General features: G+C 41.5%; 1 protein-coding gene across 4 annotated transcripts in view; it reads left to right on the top strand.

The window, feature by feature from the left end:
• LOC135553017 (protein Aster-B-like) overlaps window positions 1–21273 on the top strand; it is a 103002-nt gene that overhangs the window by 3331 nt on the left and 78398 nt on the right. For all 4 annotated transcript variants that reach the window (XM_064985057.1, XM_064985054.1, XM_064985056.1 and 1 more), the window contains exons 3-4: window positions 10919–10993; window positions 13399–13425. In XM_064985057.1, coding sequence (XP_064841129.1) covers window positions 10919–10993; window positions 13399–13425 — 102 coding nt within the window. The remainder of the gene's footprint in view (window positions 1–10918; window positions 10994–13398; window positions 13426–21273) is intronic.

The following is a 21273-nucleotide window of genomic DNA, read 5'->3' as shown; positions in this document are numbered from 1 at the left end:
AAGACAAAGGAGATGGTGTACTACAGGAAAAGGAGGGTTGAGCACACCCCAATTCTCATAAACTGGTTTGTCGTGGAGCAGGTTGAAAACTTCAAATTCCTTGGTGTCCACATCACCAATGAACTGTCATGGTCCAATCACACCAAAACAGTCGTGAAGAGGACGAACGACAAAGCCCCTTAGGAGAAATATTTGGCATGGGTCCTCAGACCCTCAAAAGGTTATGCAGCTGCACCATCACCACCTTTTATGGCAACTGCTTGGCCTCCAACCACAAGGCACTACAGAGTAGAGGTCGACCGATTATGATTTTTCAACGCCGATACCGATTATTGGAGGACCAAAAAAGCCGATACTGATTAATTGGCCGATTTTATTTAAAAAATTAATATTCGTAATAATGACAATTACAACAATACTGAATTAACACTTATTTTAACTTAATATAATACATCAATAAAATCAATTTAGCCTCAAGTAGATAATGAAACATGTTCAATTTGGTTTAAATAATGCAAAAACAAAGTGTTGGAGAAGAACGTAAAAGTGCAATATGTGCGATGTAAGAAAGCACGTTTCAGTTCCTTGCTCAGAACATGAGAACATATGAAAGCTGGTGGTTCCTTTTAACATGAGTCTTCAATATTCCCAGGTAAGAAGTTTTAGGTTGTAGTTATTATAGGACTACTTCCCTCTATACCATTTGTATTTCATTAACCTTTGACTATTGGATGTTCTTATAGGCACTTTAGTATTGCCAGTGTAACAGTATAGCTTTCATCCCTCTCCTTGGTCCTCCCTGGGCTCGAACCAGCAATACAACAACAACAGCCACCACATCGAAGCATTACCCATGCAGAGCAAGGGAAACAACCACCCCAAGGCTCAGAACGAGTGAAGTTTGAAATGCTATTAGTGCGCACTAACTAGTCAGCCATTTCACTTCAGGCACACCAGCCTCATCTCGGGGAGTTGATAGGTTTGAAGTCATAAACCGTGCAATGCTTGATGCACAACGAAGAGCTGCTGGCAAACCGCATGAAAGTGCTGTTTGAATGAATGTTTACGCGCTTGCTCCTTAGATACTTGTATGCTTGTATGCTCAGTCAGATTATATGCAACACAGGACACGCTAGATAATATCTAGTAATATCATCAACCATGTGTAGTTAACTAGTGATTATGATTGATTGTTTTTTATAAGATAAGTTTAATGCTAGCTAGCAACTTACCTTGGCTTACTGCATTTGCGTAACAGGCAGTCTCCTTGTGGAGTGCAACAAGAGAGAGGCAGGTCGTTTTCCCCCGAGCAGACAAGGTGAAAATCTGTCTTTCTGCCCCTGAACGAGGCAGTTGACCTCGGAACGGTGGGTTGTCATTGAAAATAAGAATGTGTTCTTAACTGACTTGCCTATTTAAATAAATATTAAATAAAGGTGTAAAAAAAATGTAAATAAAAATATCGGCACCCAAAAATACTGATTTCCGATTGTTATGAAAACTTGAAATCGTCCCTAATTAATTGGCCATTCCGATTAATCGGTCGACCTCTACTACAGAGTGTAGTGCGTACGGCCCAGTACATCACTGGGGCGAAGATTCCTGCCATCCAGGACCCCTATACAGGTGGGGTCAGAGGAAGGCCCTAAAATGATTTGAAGCCACCCAAGTCATAGACTGTTCTCTCTGCTACCACACGGCAAGCGGTACCAGAGTGCATGCTGTGCGGTTAACAGTTAAAAGTTTTCAATGTTTAGGTTAAAGTTTAGGCCCGGTAGAGTTGAATCCTTAGTTGACAAAGATCAGACAGCCCACTTGGCACAAACGTTAATTCAATGTCTATTCCACATTTGTTCAATGTAATTTCATTGAAATTACGTGGAAACGGCATTGATTCAACCAGTGTGTGCCCAGTGGGAGGTTTACACTGGAGTAACACACACGCACACTAACATCAAGCATTTATTTCACTGTTTGTCTACGAAGCATGTGATTCATAAAATTGGATTTGTCAGCAAATTACACAATTAGATGAGAACCTGCAGTGCAGACTGTGTTCTTGTCATGTTCATGGGAATGGAGGAGCTTCTAGTTCTGCTGGGATTTGTTTTCTCCCTCTCCCCCAGCAGGGAGCGGAGATGGTAGCAGCAGATGGTAGACATAGACATAGACAACATAGATGGTAGACATTACAACATATCCATGCCATTTGACAGAAAACATATATTTTACCTAGAGGCATGTGTGCATAACCCTATCAGCTCTCAAGATAAAATAACTGGACTAGAGGTTGACCAATTAATCAGAATGGCTGATTAATTAGGGACAATTTCAAGTTTTCATAACAATCAGAAATCGGTATTTTTGGACACCGATTTGGACCATTTTTTTGTATTTTTTTACACCTTTATTTAATCTTTATTTAACTAGGCAAGTCAGTTAAAAACACATTGTTATTTTCAATGACGGCCTAGGAACGGTGGGTTAACTGCCTCAGGGCAGTCCAACGCTCTAACCACCTGCCTCTCATTGCACTCCACGAGGAGACTGCCTGTTACGCGAATGCAGTAAGCCAAGGTAAGTTGCTAGCTAGCATTGAACTTATCTTGTAAAAAACAATTAATCAATCAATCATAATCACTAGTAACTACACATGGTTGATGATATTACTAGTTTATCTAGCGTGTCCTGCGTTGCATATAATCGATGTGGTGCGTATCGTTGCTCCACTGTGTACCTAACCATCAACATCAATGCCTTTCTTAAAATCAACACACAGAAGTATATATTTTTAAACCTGCATATTTAGCTAAAAGAAATCCAGGTTAGCAGGCAATATTAACCAGGTGAAATTGTGTCACTTCTCTTGCGTTCATTGCACGCAGAGTCAGTGTATATGCTACAGTTTGGGCCGCATCATTTGCCAGAATTTTACCTAATGATGACATAACATTGAAGGTTGTGCAATGTAACAGGAATATTTAGACTTATGGATGCCACCCATTAGATAGAATACAGAACGGTTCCGTATTTCACTGAAAGAATAAACATCTTGTTTTCGAGATGATAGTTTCCGGATTTGACCATATTAATGACCTAAGGCTCGTATTTCTGTGTGTTATCATGTTATAACTAATCCTATGATTTGATAGCTCAGTCTGACTGAGTGATGGTAGACACCAGCAGGCTCGTAAGCATTCATTCAAACAGCACTTTCGTGCGTTTGCCAGCAGCTGTTTATGATTTTAAGCCAATCAACTCCCGAGATTAGGCTAGTGTAACCGATGTGAAATGGCTAGTTAGTTAGCGGGGTACACGCTAATAGCGTTTCAAACGTCACTCGCTCTGAGACTTGGAGTGGTTGTTCCCCTTGCTCTGCAAGGGCCGCGGCTTTTGTGGAGCGATGGGTAACGCTGCTTCGAGGATGGCTGTTGCCGACGCGTTGCTGGTTCGAGCCCAGGAGCGAGGAGAGGGACGAAAGCTATACTGTTACACTGGCAATACTAAAGTGCCTATAAGAACATCCAATAGTCAAATGTATATGAAATACAAATGGTAGAGAGAGAAATAGTCCTATAATTCCTATAATATCTACAACCTAAAACTTCTTATCTGGGAATATTGAAGACTCATGTTAAAAGGAACCACCAGCTTTCATATGTTCTCATGTTCTGAGCAAGGAACTTAAACATTAGCTTTCTTACATGCCACATATTGCACTTTTACTTTCTTCTACAACACTTTGTTTTTGCATTATTTAAACCAAATTGAACATGTTTCATTATTTACTTGAGGCTAAATTGATTTTATTGATGTATTATATTAAGTTAAAGTAAGTGTTCATTCAGTATTGTTGTAATTTTCATTATTACAAATAAATAAATAAATAAAAATCAGCCAATTTAATGGTTATTTTGGTCCTCCAATAATCGTTATCGGCGTTGAAAAATCATAATCGGTCGACCTCTAAACTGGACCATTACCTTTTCAGACTAATCACATCTATATCCCCCTCAAGGGATGCAAAACCAGTTTGTTCACACCGTATTATCTGCCAATGGTTCACATACAGTATTCCTTTCTGCTGCTGAATAGTCCTGTCTTGGACTGTTTTGCTGTGAGGGAACTGATGGATGAAGTCTGAAAAGACTCAACAGTGGGCGTATGTGTTACATAAGCCACCACAACTCAATATTAATAATCCCATCATCAATTATTTATTTGGCAGTATTGAAGGCCCAAGCTATTTTCATTTTGTTGGGTAGCGGCGACACAGCTAGTGAACATAACGAGATATTGACATTTTTCTCCATCTGTTCTCTTGTAGCCTTAAGGGAACCACTGCTTCTGACTGCCTCTGCAGCACACAGCTATGAATTAAGCATTCATAAAAGAAGCTGTGACAAATGACAACACTTATTTCAGGGCTGTGCCGTTGATCCAGACCCACATTTGATGCCTGTTTGTCATATGCTGCGCTGGCTCCAGCCTTCCCCTCCCATTATTTGTATTGCTATGATTTATAATGTAGTGCAATGAGGGCTGTTACTGCCAGCAGGGTGTGTAAGTGCATGGTCAGAGCAGCCTTGATGGGAACAAGGCACTGCTTCTTGCCCAGGTTATGTAGTATAGTGAGGGAAGGTGGAGGATGGTCTGCTGGAAGCTCTACGTCCACTGGCTGGCTTTCCGTTACAATACGATGGCCATATTAAAGATTATATGTGCAGCCCCTCGCAGTCGCAACACCACAATACATTTTCGTCATGCATTATTCACTCCCACTGTATATTCCTGAAAATGGATGGTCTGTCATTCTAGCCTTTGCACACCAATAAAGTACAGGTTCCAGGTTTCGTTGTTTGCAGTGAGGTTCTGTCTGTAGCAAGCCTCAGGTGAAGCCATTGTAGTCACATCTGGTTCAAGGCCATTTTCAGTGTACTTGAAAGCAATGCAATAAGCATTACTTGTGTTGTAATTGTCCCTGTTACCACAAAAAAATCTAATCAAATTGTATTTGTCACATGAGCAGAATACAACAGGCGTAGTAGACCTTACCGTGACATACTTACTTACAAGCCCCTAACCAACAATGCAGTTCAATAAATAAAGTTATGAAAATATTTACTAATGAAAGTTTAAAAAAGTAAGTAACATAAACAATAACGAGGAAATATGCTGGGGGTACCAGTGTCGAGTCAATGTGTGGGGGTACAGATTAGTTGAGGTCATTTGTAAAGGAGTCAATGTAAATAGTCTGGGTGGCCATTTGATTAATTGTTCAGCAGTTTTATGGCTTGGGGGTAGAAGCTGTTAAGGAGCCTTTTGGTCCTAGATTTGGCGCTCCGGCACTGCTTGCCGTGCGGTACCAGAGAAAACATTCTATGACCTGGATGACTGGAGCCTTCCTTTCACACCGCCTAGTATATCGGTCCTGGATGTCAGGAAGCTTGGCCCCAGGGGTGTACTGGGCCATATGCACTACCCTCTGTAGTGCCTTGCGGTCGGATGCCGAGCAGTTGCCATACCAGGCGGTGTCGCAACCGGTCAGGATGCTCTCGATGGTGCAGCTGTCAAACCTTTTGAGGATCTGGGTACCCATGACAACTCTTTTCAGTCTGCTGAGGGGGAAAATGTGTTGTCATCTTCACAACTGTCTTGGTGTGTTTGGACCATGATAGTTCGTTGGTGATGTGGACACCAAGGAACTTGAAACTCTCGATCCGCTCCACTTCAGCCCCGTCAATGTTAATGGGGACCTGTTCGGCCCGCCTTTTCCTATAGTCCACGATCAGCTCCTTTGTCTTGCTCACATTGAGGGAGAGGTTCTTGTCCTGGCACCACACTGCCAGTTCTCTGACCTCCACCCTATAGGCTATCTCATCATTATCGGTGATCAGGCCTACCACTGTTGTGTCGTTAGCAAACTTAATGATGGTGTTGGAGTCGTGCTTGGCCACACAGTCGTGGGTGAACAGGGAGTACAGGAGGAGATTAAGCACGCACCCCTGAGGGGCCCCAGTGTTGAGGATCAGCATGGCTGATGTGTTGTTGCCTACCCTTACCCCCTTGGCGGCCCGTCAGGAAGTCCAGGATCCAGTTGCAGAGGGAGGTGTTTAGTCCCAGGGTTCTTAGCTTAGGGATGATCTTTATAGGCACTATGGTGTTGAATGCTGAGATGTAGACATTGAACAGCATTCTCACATATGTGTTCCTTTTGTCCAGGTGGGAAAGGGCAGTGTGGAGTGCGATTGTCATCTGTGGATCTGTTGGGGTGGTATGCGAATAGGAGTGGGTCTAGAGTTTCTGGCATTATTGTGCTAATGTGAGCCATGACCAGCCTTTCAAAGCACTTCATGGCTACCGACGTGAGTGCTACGTGCGGTAATAATTTAGGCAGGTTACCTTTGCTTTCTTGGGCACATGGACTATGGTGGTCGGTTTGAAACATGTAGGTATTACAGACTCGGTCAGGGAGCGGTTGAAGATGTCAATGAAGACATTTACCAGTTGGTCAGCGCATGCTTTGAGTACAGGTCCTGGTAATCCATCTGGCTCCGCGGCTTTCTGGATGTTGACCTGTTGAAAGGTCTTGCTCACATTGGCTACAGAGAGCCTGATCACACAGTTGTCTGGAACTTATGCTCTTGTGCATGCTTCAGTTTGGCTTGCCTCGTAGCGAGCATAAAATACATTTAGCTCGTCTGGTAGGCTTGCGTCACTGGTCAGCTCACGGCTGGGTTTCCCTTTTGTAGTCTGTAATGCTTTTCAAGCACTGCCACATCCGACGAGCGTCAGAGCCGGTGTAGTAGGATTCAATCTTAGTCCTGTATTGACACTTTGCCTGTTTGATGGTCTGTCTGAGGGAAGAGCATGATTTCTTATAAGCATCCGGATTAGTGTGCCACTCCTTGAAAGCGGCAGCTCTAGCCTTTAACGTAAACTAATTCACTTTGTACGTTGCACTGGTCCGTACAATTAACCTTATTTGACTCCCCAAAAAACGTAATACTTCCACATCAACTGTAACATCAATATCATTAAGCTCAATTTCTCCCCTTTCCAACAAATTCAATGACGAGACCTTCATGATGCCCATCTCTGCCTGATTTAAGAAGACAATGAGCTCCATCAGGGTCTTTAAAACAAATGGCGGTGGGGAAGCTAAACCTATTGCATGATAGTGATAAGGCGTTTTTAGGGCGGTGCTAAAGTGATCTTCAGAAGTGAACAACGCCGTTTGAGAGGCATGATAACTTGCAGTGATGACGCAAAAAATGACTCGGTATCCCCCCCTTACCCTGTCCCTGTCCCTTTCTTGTTTTTAAACGGTGAGAGAAGTGATACGCCTGGTGGAGAGAGGCTGTAAAACATCATTAGTTGCTTTATGCGTGCTGTACATTACGCCATGACAAGTCGCGATGTAACGTACAGCGTCGGAGGGGTCCGTTTTTAAAAAACTTTTCTCCAATACTATAGAGCTATTACCATGTCAATCAACACTTGAATAGAAACGTAGTTCTCACCCCAGATTTTGATGTCAACACAGTTGTTACAGTCCCATTTGTTTTCTTTGCAGCCTCATTTGAATGTCGCGGTTGTGCACATTTGGACGGAATGGGGTTAGCGTACGTTAGCTCTTTAACAAGCAGGGCAAAGCCCTTAAATTGTATTGTATTCCCTGAACTCAGTCATTTCAACATTGCGAAAAGTAAATCTGTTACAGAGGAAGTATTGTTTTATTGTTACATTCTTACTCAAGGGTTATTGTGTGTATAAAAATGTGACTATGAGCTGTCTGTTTCATAAGGTAAGGATTGTAACCTGAAGGAATGTATGCCTCTAGATTCTACGGCTACAGGTACAGCTTTAGTCCAAGCTCAAGTGCGACCTAGCTGTGTATTTAGTCAGTTAATGTATAAACATGGTACAATGACATTAATAGTTCAACTGGCTTGTGTGACTTATGGACCACTCTGGACATGCTACGCACATTTTAGCTGGACTTCACAGAGAACACCCATCAAACATGCTGTGAGTACAGTACCTTAATGCTATAGGCTGTACCAAGGGTAAATACTTGGCCATTGTTTAGGCCCTATTCCTTAGGAGTTGGCTGAATTTCTGTACGACAATCCAAGAAAATGCACTACTATGTGCGCTTTGTCTGACTCAAAACAGTGTTTCTAATCATTGCCTAAAACATGTTTGATAGGGTCTGAAGTTGTCTTAGATGTACTGTTGTCTGTCTAGAGTTTCAACTGTTTCAATGGCAAATATATTCCAGTTTGTATGAAAATCCCAGTGTGGATTGTATATAATTATTTCATGCAGCAGTAAGATTGAAAGTGAGACAGTCAGACATGGTATGACATTTTTTTTTCAACCAGACACTTTTAGCCTTGAAGCAGATTTAGGTCCGATATTTCCAATCTCTGACATAAGGGACGACTCTGTTAGGAGAATATATTGGAGTTGGGTCTTTAAGTGTCTTACCAGATATCAAAACTGATCCAGATATCAAAACTGATCCAGATATCAAAACTGATCCAGATATCAAATCTGATCCAGATATCAAAACTGATCCAGACATCAAAATTGATCCAGATATCAAAAATGTTCCATTTGTACTGTATGACATCCAATAAAGATTTGTTACAGTTTTAGATAAGTCATCTAGTTATACATCAAATTGACCCATTGGTTAGTGTGAGTAACTTACTGTAGTTACAATGGAACTTATCGTGACAGTTGAACAAGTAATCGTTAGTGTTCAATCTGCATAATGCAATACAGCCATGTCAAGTTTATATTTGGTGAATGACAAATGTTAACCCTGCTCACGTTTTTTGTAAGTGGCTATTTCTTGCGAATCAACCACTGTTGATACTTATATAGATAACATAATAGGAGATATGGTTGTCTAATAGTCTATTAAAGTCCTCCATTTTGTTTGGATTGTCTCTCAGAAACCCATCCTGTAAAGCAATTGCTTTGGAAAGAATTCAAAGCCCAGAGAAAACCCCATTACCACTTCTCTGGCTGCCTCTAAATCTAATGCCAGTGTTCTCTAAATTCACAGTAACTATCATGTTTTAAGCACATAGTGAATCAATTGTGTATGAGTTATTAATGATTTAGTGAGGCCTCATGCCACCTCCAACATTCATTGCTTGTGTTCTGACAGAGGCATGAACAGTTGTGCAGCATGTACACTCCATACACTTGCATAAAGTCTAACCAACACACACATGCACACAAACTCAGAAAAGTGAGTTTACTAAAAACCTACACCTGATTTCTTGTAGAGCAGGTGCAATCCAGACATGATTGAATGTTTCACTTGGGTATACATCTCCCTCCAAACCTCAAAACAACCTTGATAACTACCTGGAAAACTTAGGCAGAGCTTCACTGTCTGGCGCGCCAGTTGAGAAACCACAGAACCTAAGTTGACAGTGGGGCATATTACCTAAGCAAAAGAAAGGCCCTCTCAAAAAACCTCTGGAGTCATGGACACAACCCCATTTCACAAGGTCTCCAAACATGTAATGATTGACTGTTCTTCACTGAAGCATTGTTTAGCCTAGTCTGCTGTTTTAAACTGGTTCCTCAGAGGCAACATGATGAACAAAAAATATTTCACCAATGACTTTACTTTTTAATATCATGAATAAGATTGGAGGAAAGATAGCTCTCAGCTTCTCTTTGGATAATTCTGAACATCTGTCTTATGCAAAAGTATTATGTTAAAAACTTCCCTTTATGATCATGTTAAAGGTAATGTCAGATATCTTTGAAAGTGATCATCCTCAGATGTCTGACCATTTCTCCATGTCAGCTACCTACAGGTAACTGCCAAAATAAAGGAAACACTTGAGTAAATGAAGGATGCAAAGTATATTGAAAGCAGGTGCTTCCACACAGGTGTGGTTCCTGAGTTAATTAATCAATTAACATCTCATCATGCTTAGAGCCATGTATAACAATGCCCAGTTGCCAATTATTTTTGCTACCATGACTAGAAGAAGAGACCTCAGTGACTTTAAAAGAGGTGTCTCAAAAGAGCACAAGAGGTTTAAAGTGTGTGTGTTCAATTGAACACTTATGGTAGATTCTGGAGTGGCGCCTGAGACAGTGTTTTCCATCAACAAAACACCAAATGATGGAGCCTTTAGTGGAAGAATGGTGTCCCATCCCTCTGATAGAGATCCAGACATTTGTAGAATCTATGACAAGGTGCATTGAAGCTGTTCTGGCAGCTTGTGATGGGCGGCAGTGTGGCCTAGTGGTTAGAGCATTGGACTAGTAACCGGAAGGTTGCGAGTTCAAACCCCCGAGCTGACAAGGTACAAATCTGTCGTTCTGCCCCTGAACAGGCAGTTAGCCCACTGTTCCCAGGCCGTCATTGAAAATAAGAATTTGTTATTAACTGACTTGCCTGGTTAAATAAAGGTAAAAAATATATATATAATAAAATACCCTATAAAGACAATTTATGTTGGTGTTTCCTTTATTTTGGCAGTTACCTGTATGTCTTCAGAGTTTCTGGATGGACTTAATATACCTCCAACTGGGAATCAAATCAGTACTTCACACAGAGATCAAATGGGTAGCCAAGCAGCACAGCAGGACTGGTGCCACAGTATAGGTGAACTTCTTGTATGATTCATGATCAGTGTTTGTGTGTCTTGTATGGCCATCTAGTGGGTATAACTAAGAGGTGTATATATATTGTGGTATTACATGTCCTGAAGTTCGCATTCTCAGGACACAGAATCACCGTAGCAGTGAAATTCTCTATGAATGTACCTGAAGGAGTGTGTAGGGCCACATCGTATGTTTTCACTGGATTTAAAGTGTGAGTGAGTGTGTATTTGTGTGTGACTGACATCTGTTCCTCTCTGTTGTGTAATGTCAGCCAGCAGAGCAGCCAGCAGAGTAGCCATGACGATGACGCCACTCGCTCCCTGACTCCTTTCAACCTAGAGGAGAGGTAAATATAAGAATATTCTGAATTTACTTGTATGTGTATTCTGTGTGTTTTGTATTCTACGTTTTGTATGTATGCAAAAGTATTTAATCGTTTGTCTGGTGTGATGAAAGCAAGGTGAGAGCGCTGACGGTATGAATCAGGATGCTCAAATGACTGTTTTCTCCGTCTGCTCCCTATACTGCTGCTTTTTCACCACTAGATGGCAGTGGGTCCTCAGCACTGCTGGGCACTGCTGCATCTGGATTGTAACACCCATTATTGACCATTTAGATGCATTTTCCATGTTGTTGGATAAGAGTGCAATGAACATGTTCTTCTTTGGGGCATGTCAGTCTTCCGTTTAGTCATTTGTAAATCAAATCAAATCAAATGTATTTATATAGCCCTTCGTACTTCAGCTGATATCTCAAAGTGCTGTACAGAAACCCAGCATAAAACCCCAAACAGCAAGCAATGCAAGTGTAGAAGCACGGTGGCTAGGAAAAACTCCCTAGGAAGAAACCTAGAGAGGAACCAGGCTATGTGGGGTGGCCAGTCCTCTTCTGGCTGTGCCGGGTGGAGATTATAACAGAACATGGCCAAGATGTTCAAATGTTCATAAATGACCAGCATGGTTGAATAATAATAAGGCAGAACAGTTGAAACTGGATCAGCAGCACGGTCAGGTGGACTGGGGACAGCAAGGAGTCATCATGTCAGGTAGTCCTGGGGCATGGTCCTAGGGGTCAGGTCCTCCGAGAGAGAGAAAGAAAGAGAGAATTAGAGAGAGCATATGTGGGGAGGCCAGTCCTCTTCTGGCTGTGCCGGGTGCAGATTATAGCAGAACATGGCCAAGATGTTCAAATGTTCATAAATGACCAGCATGGTCGAATAATATTATTATTATTATTATTATTATTATTATTATTATTAAGGCAGAACAGTTGAAACAAATCCTTTCAATTTGTGATAAGGTAAGGATTCAAGGCACTTGATGTTCTCTTCACTAAGTGAGTGACCTGTGGTAATTAAGCATGCTAAATTTGCTAGCAATTGTAATCCACATGTTAGTGGCAGTGCTTCACATGTGAGTGAGAACATACTTTTCCTTAATGTGGGAACCTACCTCTCCCTCTCTTGGGCTATGTGTGAGTGGGTGGATGGCTGCGGCTCCAGCTCTATATTACCTCTGTCAGCGGTGGGGATATACTGAAGTGTTCTCAGGGAGCACAAATGTCAGGCATGGGAAGTAAATTAGATAGAGAGCAGAGCGTGGTGGCTGCCTGCCTGCCTGCCTGCCTGCCTGCCTGCCTGCCTGCCTGCCTACCTGCTGGCCTGGCGAGAGAGAGGATCATACCTCAGCTATGTGATACCACATCAGGAGGAACTCAATGGCCTGTAGCTCATTCTGGAGAGAGGAAGGGCTGTTTGAAGCTTCCAAAGGCACCTGTCATATCTGCCTCTTTCAAATGCTGCATTTTTGTAATGAAAATGGATTCGTCATACTGTGGTTTAGTGGTGAAAGAAAACAAATCACAGCCAAATTGACTGTGAGGAAGCTTAAAGCCGTGATAATGGCTTTGAAATAAATGAAATGCAGAGTATTAACCATTATTGAAAAATCAGCAGCCTGAGCTGGTGCTGTTGGAATACCCCCTTTTTAACTATTTATTTCTCTCTCTCTTCTCTAGTATCTACAGTAGACTACAACATTCTACTCTCACTTTCCTATCTCACTCTTCTACTCCTCTCCTCACTGCTCTTTTTCTCTACAGTTTTTCCTGCGCTATTTCTCTGTGTACTGCTCTGAATAGGAACCTTACGTTTGACCTTATGGGATTTGTCCTGCATGCTCCTCTTTTCTCTCTGCTTGTAATACCTGGCTGCTGCTGGGGTGTAAACGTTCTGTACCCAGCTTTAGAGGGCATATTTAATGTATGCTCTGGATTTTGTCGATGGCTGTCTGCAGCGGTATGTTTGCTCACAGTGCAGCTACAGCATGGCACAGATTAGCTGGTTTACCGGTAGGCTAGCTGGGATGCCGGTGGCAGTGTGTGGATGTTCCGGTGTAATAGGAGCAGGCTAGGTTATTAGCATTAAGTATTCATTGCACGAGCTTAAGCGGTTTTGCCTCGACAAGTGGATTTTGTGGTTTGTTGTCTTTGCTTACTAGCTTACAAGATTATCCAGGATGACCCCCTCTTCTCATTGTTTTGGTGCCTATTGTGGAATGCTGCGACTGGACAATAACTGTTGATTATGCAATTTTTCTCAGGATATATTTGAGGCTTTGGTCACAGCCCGACCCCACTGTTAGATACCAAGATGATGAGACAATGACTTGTCAAGCTATTCACCTGTATGAGTGAAGTATATGAGGATGCCCCTGTAAGTGACATCTGCTTTCTCTCTTCTCTGCCTTCCAGGTCTGACAGTGCAGCGGACAAGATCAGGTAAGCCTGCGCTCTTCCTTATAAGTCCTATTCTCAGCTGGGTGGTGGATCCTGTGCTGTGGGGTTATGGTGTTGTGTTTATGGTGTTGTGTATAGGTTGTGGGTTTATAGTATGGGGTATAGATTGAGTTTGTGGTGTTAGATGGCGTGGTGTATAGGTTGTGGTGTTAGATGGTGTGGTGCATAGGTTGTGGGTTTATGATATGGTGTATAGGTTGTGGGTTTATGGTATGGTGTATAGGTTGTGGGGTTAGATCAATCAATCAAATGTATTTATAAAGCCCTTCTAACATCATCTGATGTCAAAGTTCTGTACAGAAACCCAGCCTAGAACCCCAAACAGCAAGCAATGTAGGTGTAGAAGCACCGGGTTAGATGGCGTGGTGTATAGGTTGTGGGGTTAGATGGCGTGGTGTATAGGTTGTGGGGTTAGATGGCGTGGTGTATAGGAACCTGCTGTCCTGTCACCCCATGGACCCCAGCCCGCCCACCCTGCATGTGACAGATGGCTTTGTCCCTGCTGACCGAGGTGTCTGAATACACTTTACATTTGGAAAGGCGAGTCGTGAATACAGTTGCAAGCCATGGAATGTCATTGTTTGCTTTTACTGGACAAATAACATCAGTCACAATGTGGAACACAAACAGGGCTTTGTTAGTGGACAGCAGGTTGCTGCGATTAGTCTGTTAGCTACTCTGTTGGGTCGGGTTTGAAGATCTGTGTGCAGTCACTTCATTCTGAAGGTTACACCTGTGGAGACACTTGCCAGGTCTGAGTAACACTGCTTTTTATGACACAAGCCCAAAAGGTGAGTGATAGGATTGTAATGGGGAGGTATGAGAAATGCATGATGGTTTTGATTTGTATGTGCAATATGGTAGTTGTCTTTGTTCATCTGTCATTACTCATTGTGTATGTGCGTAGGAGGGTAACCTGCTATCCACACACAGGTCACAGTTTGGTAGGTCTGTCAGCAGTGTGTTGTTTTAGTATGTGTGTGTATGTGGGATGACTGGTTGTTGCTGTGTTAAGGTTGGGATTACTGATTTAAGTGATTTTATTTTTTTTTAGGTAGAAAGAGGGTTGTTGTTGACAATGTTGATGTATTTGCAGTTGAAGCTGCTTAACACAGGAAGCTGATCCTCAGTTGTCCCTCGTCATTCTTAGGCATGTTTGAGGTACTTTGTCTAGGGTTACCATGGTTACACAGATATACACTACCGGTCAAAAGATTTAGAACACCTACCCATTCAAGGGTTTTTCTTTGTTTTTACTCTTTTCTACATTATAGAAGAATAGTGAAGACATCAAAACTATGAAATAAGACATGGACTCATGTAGTAACCAAAAAAGTGTTAAACAAATCTAAATATTTTATATAGCCACCCTTTGCCTTGATGACAGCTTTGCACACTCTAAGCATTCATTCAACCAGCTTCACCTGGAATACGTTTCCAACAGTCTTGAAGGAGTTCCCACATATGCTGAGCACTTGTTGGCTGCTTTTCCTTCACTCTGAGGTCCAACTCATCCCAATTTGGTTGAGGTTGGGGGATTGTGGAAGACAGGTCATCTGATGCAGCACTCATCACTCTCCTTCTTGGTAAAATAGCCCTTACACAGCCTGGAGGTGTGTTGGGTCATTGTCCTGAAAAACAAATCATAGTCCCGCTAAGCCCAAACCAGATGGGATGGCATATCGCTACAGAATGCTATGGTAGCCATGCTGGTTAAATATGCCTTGAATTCTAAATAAATCAGTGTCACCAGCAAAGAAAACCCACACCATAACACCTCCTCCTCCATGCTTTACTGTGGGAAATACACATGCGGAGATCATCCGTTCACCCACTCCGAGTCTCACAAAGACACAGCGGTTGGAACCAAAAATCTCAAATTTGGACCAAAGGACAAATTCCCATGGTCTAATATCCATTGCTCATGTTTCTTAGCCCAAGCTTAGCTCTTCTTATTGTTGTCCTTTAGTAGTGGATTCTTTGCAGCAATTTGACATAAAGGCCTGATTCATGCAGTCTGCTCTGAACAGTTGATGTTGAGATGTGTCTGTTATTTGAACTTAGTTACTATGCTGTTACTAAGCAGTAATGTATTACGGCAGTGTTATGTTACTACACCTAATAGTAAATGCACATGCGCACTATGGGGGCTGTTGAGGACGAGAGGTTTTGACTAAATTAAACTAACTGTACTCCCGTCTCCTGCCTGGTCATTTCTCCACAACACAAATATTACATGAAGCATTTATTTTGGCTGCAGTTTCTGAGGCTGGTAACTCTAATGAACTTATCCTCTGCAGCAGAGGTAACTCTGGGTCTTCCATTCCTGTGGCGGTCCTCATGAGAGCCAGTTCTATCATAGCTGTTGATGGTTTTTGCAACTGCACTTGAAGAAACTTTCAAACTTTCAAATGTTCGATATTGACTGACCTTCATGTCTTAAAGTAATGATAGAATGTCGTTTCTCTTAGCTTATTTGAGCTGTTCTTGCCATAATATGGACTTGGTCTTTTATCAAATAGAGCTATCTTCTGTATACCCCCCCACCTGGTCACAACACAACTGATTGGCTCAAACGCATTAAAAAGGAAAAATTCCACAAATTACCTTTAAGATGGCACACGTGTTAATTGAAATGCATTCCAGGTGACTACCTCATGAAGCTAGTTGAGAATGCCAAGATTGTGCAAAGCTGTCAAGGCATAGGGTGGCAATTTGAAGAATCTCAAATAGAAAATATATTTTAATTTAACACTTTTTTTGGTTATGTCATAGTTCTGATGTCTTCTATTATTCTACAACGTAGAAGGTAGTAAAAATAAAGAAACGCTTGAATGAGTAGGTGTTCAAAAAAAATTGATCGGTAGTGCATCTGTCACGTTCTGACCTTTTTAATTTCCTTTGTTTTGTCGTTATTTAGTATGGTCAGGGCGTGAGTTGGGGTGGGCAGTCTGTTTGTTTTTCTATGATTTTGGGTATTTCTATGTTTCGGCCTAGTATGGTTCTCAATCAGAGGCAGGTGTCATTAGTTGTCTCTTAGAATCATACTTAGGTAGCATGGGTTTCACTGTTTGTTTGTGGGTGATTGTCTATATTAGTTGCTTGTGTCAGCACAGTTCTTATGATAGCTTCACGGTCGTTATTTGTTTATTGTTTTTGTACAGTTTACTTCGTGTTTTTCGTCATCTATTAAATGATGCATTCACACCACGCTGCGCTTTGGTCCACTTCTTACGACGATCGTGACAGTATCTTCTTTCATAACTATCTTATTCAATTTTCAAAATGCATTCCTGTTGGTTGTGGTCCTATTATTTGTTCAGATCATGAAGGACAGGACATGATCAGGCAAACTAGTAGAGTCTGGTGGAATGTGTCTGGTCTGGCCTGGCCTGAGTTGAGAGGCCAGTCATGTGGGTGGTGTGACAAACAGACAGAGCCAGGTTTGGACCACTATAGCTACTGACTACCATCACATGATGTACAGATAGTCTACTGAACTACATCTGAATCTGTTTCTATTGTGTCCAGCAATTAAGCTCCCTGCCTTTCAAAATTACTGATACAATAAGGGTTAAACGCCGACTTTCTGTGTACATTACCTTGGAGAAAATGGACGACACAGCGGCGTTTAATTTGCGGAGTTAATTTTTCCAAGGTAATGTACAGAATGGAGGCGTTTATACCACAGTTGCCAAAGAAAACAAAACTAAGCACACTTATCTGTAAATACTTTGTCATCTTTTGGTTGCCAGAGACACGACCCAGTTGTTTGTTCTTTATGTTCCGTTGCCATGTTCACTGGCAATGTTCTTACCCCTTGCTTGCTAGCTAACCTGCTATCTATGGCTAACATAGTCACGACCAGCAAAGTAGCTGTTTTCTATTGACATTAATTTAGATACAGACATAACAATGATTATTTTCATTATCAGATGCTCCAAAAAAAATGTCTCAAATTGTGTATCAAATTTCAGTATGTAGTTGTTGGTTTAGCATTGTAACTTTAGCAAGTATGGTCTGCATGTATCATGATTGCAAGGTGTCCTGATATATTTTCCAACTGTCCCGTTATATGGTTTTAATGTCCATTCTAGAATTCCCTTCTAGCCAATCAGAAACGAGTATTCAACAATGCTGTGGTGTAAGCCATAAAATACAGTGCCTTCAGAAAGTATTCACACTCAGAAAACCCTCCAGCCAATGTCTATTTTCACAGCATTCAGCTCCTGCTCTGGTCCAAATCAGCTCTACTCCCTCTTAACTCAGCTGTGTTAAGCATGCAACTACCACCCATGTTCGCAGTGAAAAAACAAATCACCTACTTAGGCATTACCATAACCCCCTCTATTCACACTACTTGCAGGAAGAACAACTTAGAAACCTTTCAAAAGATACAACAAATACATAAAAGACGGTCCGCTATGGCCACTTATTTGCAGCTAGAATCTCAATTATTTAAGTGAATGTCCTCCCTCTTATTAATTTGATGAGTTCCATGTTACCACTGCCTCCTATAGACTATTGGTCCAAACTTGACTTGTCATAAAGAAGATAATTTGGGGGAGCAAGTGTCAATAGTTTCACCTATTAGATTAAAATATAAATTATTTTCTAGATTGACTAAGAAAAATGTGCATCATTGTTTGGATGAAATATAGCATACTCAGTAAATTTGTGGAAAGTTACACAGAAGCATATGAGATCTAATCTTAAATGGCATTCAAACTCTCCAATATGACGTAATAATGAATTCTTAGCGTGTAAAAAAACACTTATATAAGATTCTTGGTCTAAGAAGGGTATTTATACTTTGAGACATATTCAATGTGAATGGACTCCTCAGTTTCAGAGGTTTTGAAGTTCGTTCCAGTCATTGGCAGCAGAGAACTGGAAGGAGAGGCAGCCAAAGGAAGAATTGGTTTTGGGGGTGACCAGAGCGATATACCAGCTGGAGCGCGTGCTACAGCTGGGTGCTGCTATGGTGACCAGCGAGCTGAGATAAGGGGGGACTTTACCTAGCAGGGTCTTGTAGATAACCTGGAGCCAGTGGGTTTGGCGACAAATATGAAGCGAGGGACAGCCAAGGAGAGCATACAGGTCACAGTGGTGGGTAGTATATGGGGCTTTGGTGACAAAGCGGATTGCACTGTGATAGACTGCATCCAATTTGTTGAGTAGGGTATTGGAGGCTATTTTGTAAATGACATCGATGAAGTCGAGGATTGGTAGGATGGTCAGTTTTACAAGGGTATGTTTGGCAGCATGAGTGAAGAATGCTTTGTTGCAAAATAGGAAGCCAATTCTAGATTTAACTTTGGATTGGAGATGTTTGATGTGAATCTGGAAGGAGAGTTTACAGTCTAACCAGACACCTAGGTATTTGTAGTTGTCCACATATTCAGAGCCGTCCAGAGTAGTGATGTTGGACAGGCGGGCAGGTGCAGGCAGCGATCGGTTGAAGAGCCTGTATTTAGTTTTACTTGTATTTAAGAGCAATTGGAGGCCATGGAAGGAGAGTTGTATGGCATTGAAGCAGAACAAAAACCATTAACTCTGTCAACTGTATAGGAGAAAGATTTTACACCGACAGACAAACTGGGAGAAACCCCAATCGCCCATTAATTCATTTAAAAGATTTCCATAGAACCATTCTAACATCTCAAAAAATACATGGAATTGCCCGGGAGTGGTTGAATTCTGGGGGAAAGTCAAGGATGTAATATCTGTACTTACAGATAAAATAATGCCTTTAGATCCAATAGTAATGTTGCTTTGTGATGACTCTGATTTGCGCTTGTCAGAGCGCCGGTGGAGAATGTGGTTGGCAGGAGGTGTATTCCACCTCATGAGTTAACATTGCAACAATGGCTACTCACATTTAAGGAAATTGTACTTATGGCGCTCTCCATGGCCAGGATCCACAGGGCCAAGAGGTGTTCACTCTGGACACATGGAAAAAATAATCACCGGACATTTCTGAACTCTTAACCAATGGGCCTTTACATCCGTGGATCTGTATCAATAATCTGTCACTATTTCTGAGGCTATATGATGTATTGTTCAGTAGATTTACTATGTAATAGTAATGAATTGGTTTGTATCTCATGATTTAGTTTACATGCTGTTAGATTGCAGGGGGGGGGCATTAAAAATCTATCTGTAAATGTATTGTATAAATCCTACAGATTAAAATAATTAAAAGTTGATGTAAAAAAATATATATTCACATTGACTTTTTTCATCTCTTGTTGTGTTACAAGGTGGGATTCAACTGGATTTAATTGTTGACAAAAAATGACAATCTACACAAAATACTCAACAATTATATATATATTTTTTTTTTTATGTATGTAAAAAATTAAACCACCTTTGACAGCTGTGAATCTTTCTGGGTAAGTATTTTAAGAGCTTTGCACACCTGTATAGTACAATATTGTTTTGGCATATTATTTTTTAAATTCTTCAAGTTGATTGATCATCACTGGACAGACATTTTCAAATCTTACCATAGATTTTAAAACAGAACAGTCAAAACTGTAAATATGCCACTAATGAAAATTCTATGTAGTCTTGGTAAACAACTCCAATCTCCCAAGCTGTCATTGAATACCCATACTAACATACTGTATACTACATATTTAATGTAAACAAACGGTATCATTTCAGTTGAGCGTACTAGCGTTTCGCCTGTCTAATGGAAGTTGATGCTGTTGCTATGCAACCTCTTGCTAGCTTATTAGCATAACAAATGACTAGCAAGATATCTTACGATTTCAGGTGTGTATATAAATTCAATCTAGAGTGCCAAAGTGCACTCAGTGTGCTCTGGGCATTTGTAAATCCAGAGGGTTGTCAGATTGCCCTTTTGTAAATTCATAGAATTTTGCTCTCGGAGCGTTCAGAGCGCATACTGGATGCTCTGGGGTGCATTCGTAAATTTCAGAGCACTCTTGTCAGAGTGTGGCAGATTAACTGATGAATTTACGAATGCTCAACAACACCTGTTGGGCTCCCGAGTGGTGTGCTAGAGGCGTCACTACAGACCCTGGTTCAATCCCGGGCTGTATCACAACCAGCTGTGATTGGAAGTCCCATCGGGCAGCACACAATTGGCCCAGCATCTTCCGGGGTAAGGGGAGGGTTTGGCCGGGATAGGCCATCATTGTAAAATAAGAATTTGTTCTTAACTGACTTGCCTACTTAAATAAATAAAAGTTCAATAATAAATAAATATGGCCTGTGTCAGTAAACTTTGGCAGTTAGTCACCAACGCTCTGGATGACACGAAAACAGCCTAACCAGCTCTGTAAGGGCGAGTAAAATGGTCAGAGTGCGGTGTTCTATCATTTGTATCTGGAAGTAGCTAGCAAGCTAGCCAACACTATCCAGTTAGCTTGGGTGCTTGACTACCGTTGTAAGGTCAGAATGCACGGCCGTCAAGCATTTGAATGAGCTACTCATTAAATATCATGTTAAACACTTATTGCACACAGAATGAGTCCATGCAACTTATGTGACTTATTTAGGCATGCCATATCAAAGGGCTTGAATACTTATTACTCAATACATTTCAGATGTTTGTTTTAATTTGCTGTGTTAAGAAGCAGTGTGGCTAGGTTGGGTTGTGTATCGGAGGACGCATGACTTTCAACCTTCGTCTCTCCCGAGTCCGTACGGGAGTTGTAGCGATGAGACAAGATAGTAGCTACTACAACAATTGGACACCACGAAATTGGGGAGAAAAAGGGGTAAAAATTCAACAACAAAAAAGATAAGAAAATAAAGAAGAAAAGAAGCCCTCCTGTTCGCTCCACTCATTACCTGTAT

Source organism: Oncorhynchus masou, chromosome 13 (genome assembly GCF_036934945.1).
Source record: "Oncorhynchus masou masou isolate Uvic2021 chromosome 13, UVic_Omas_1.1, whole genome shotgun sequence".
NCBI classification, from domain to species: Eukaryota; Metazoa; Chordata; class Actinopteri; order Salmoniformes; family Salmonidae; genus Oncorhynchus; species Oncorhynchus masou.
The sequence above is the reverse complement of the archived record's forward strand: the minus strand, read 5'-3'. Positions and strand labels throughout refer to the sequence as shown.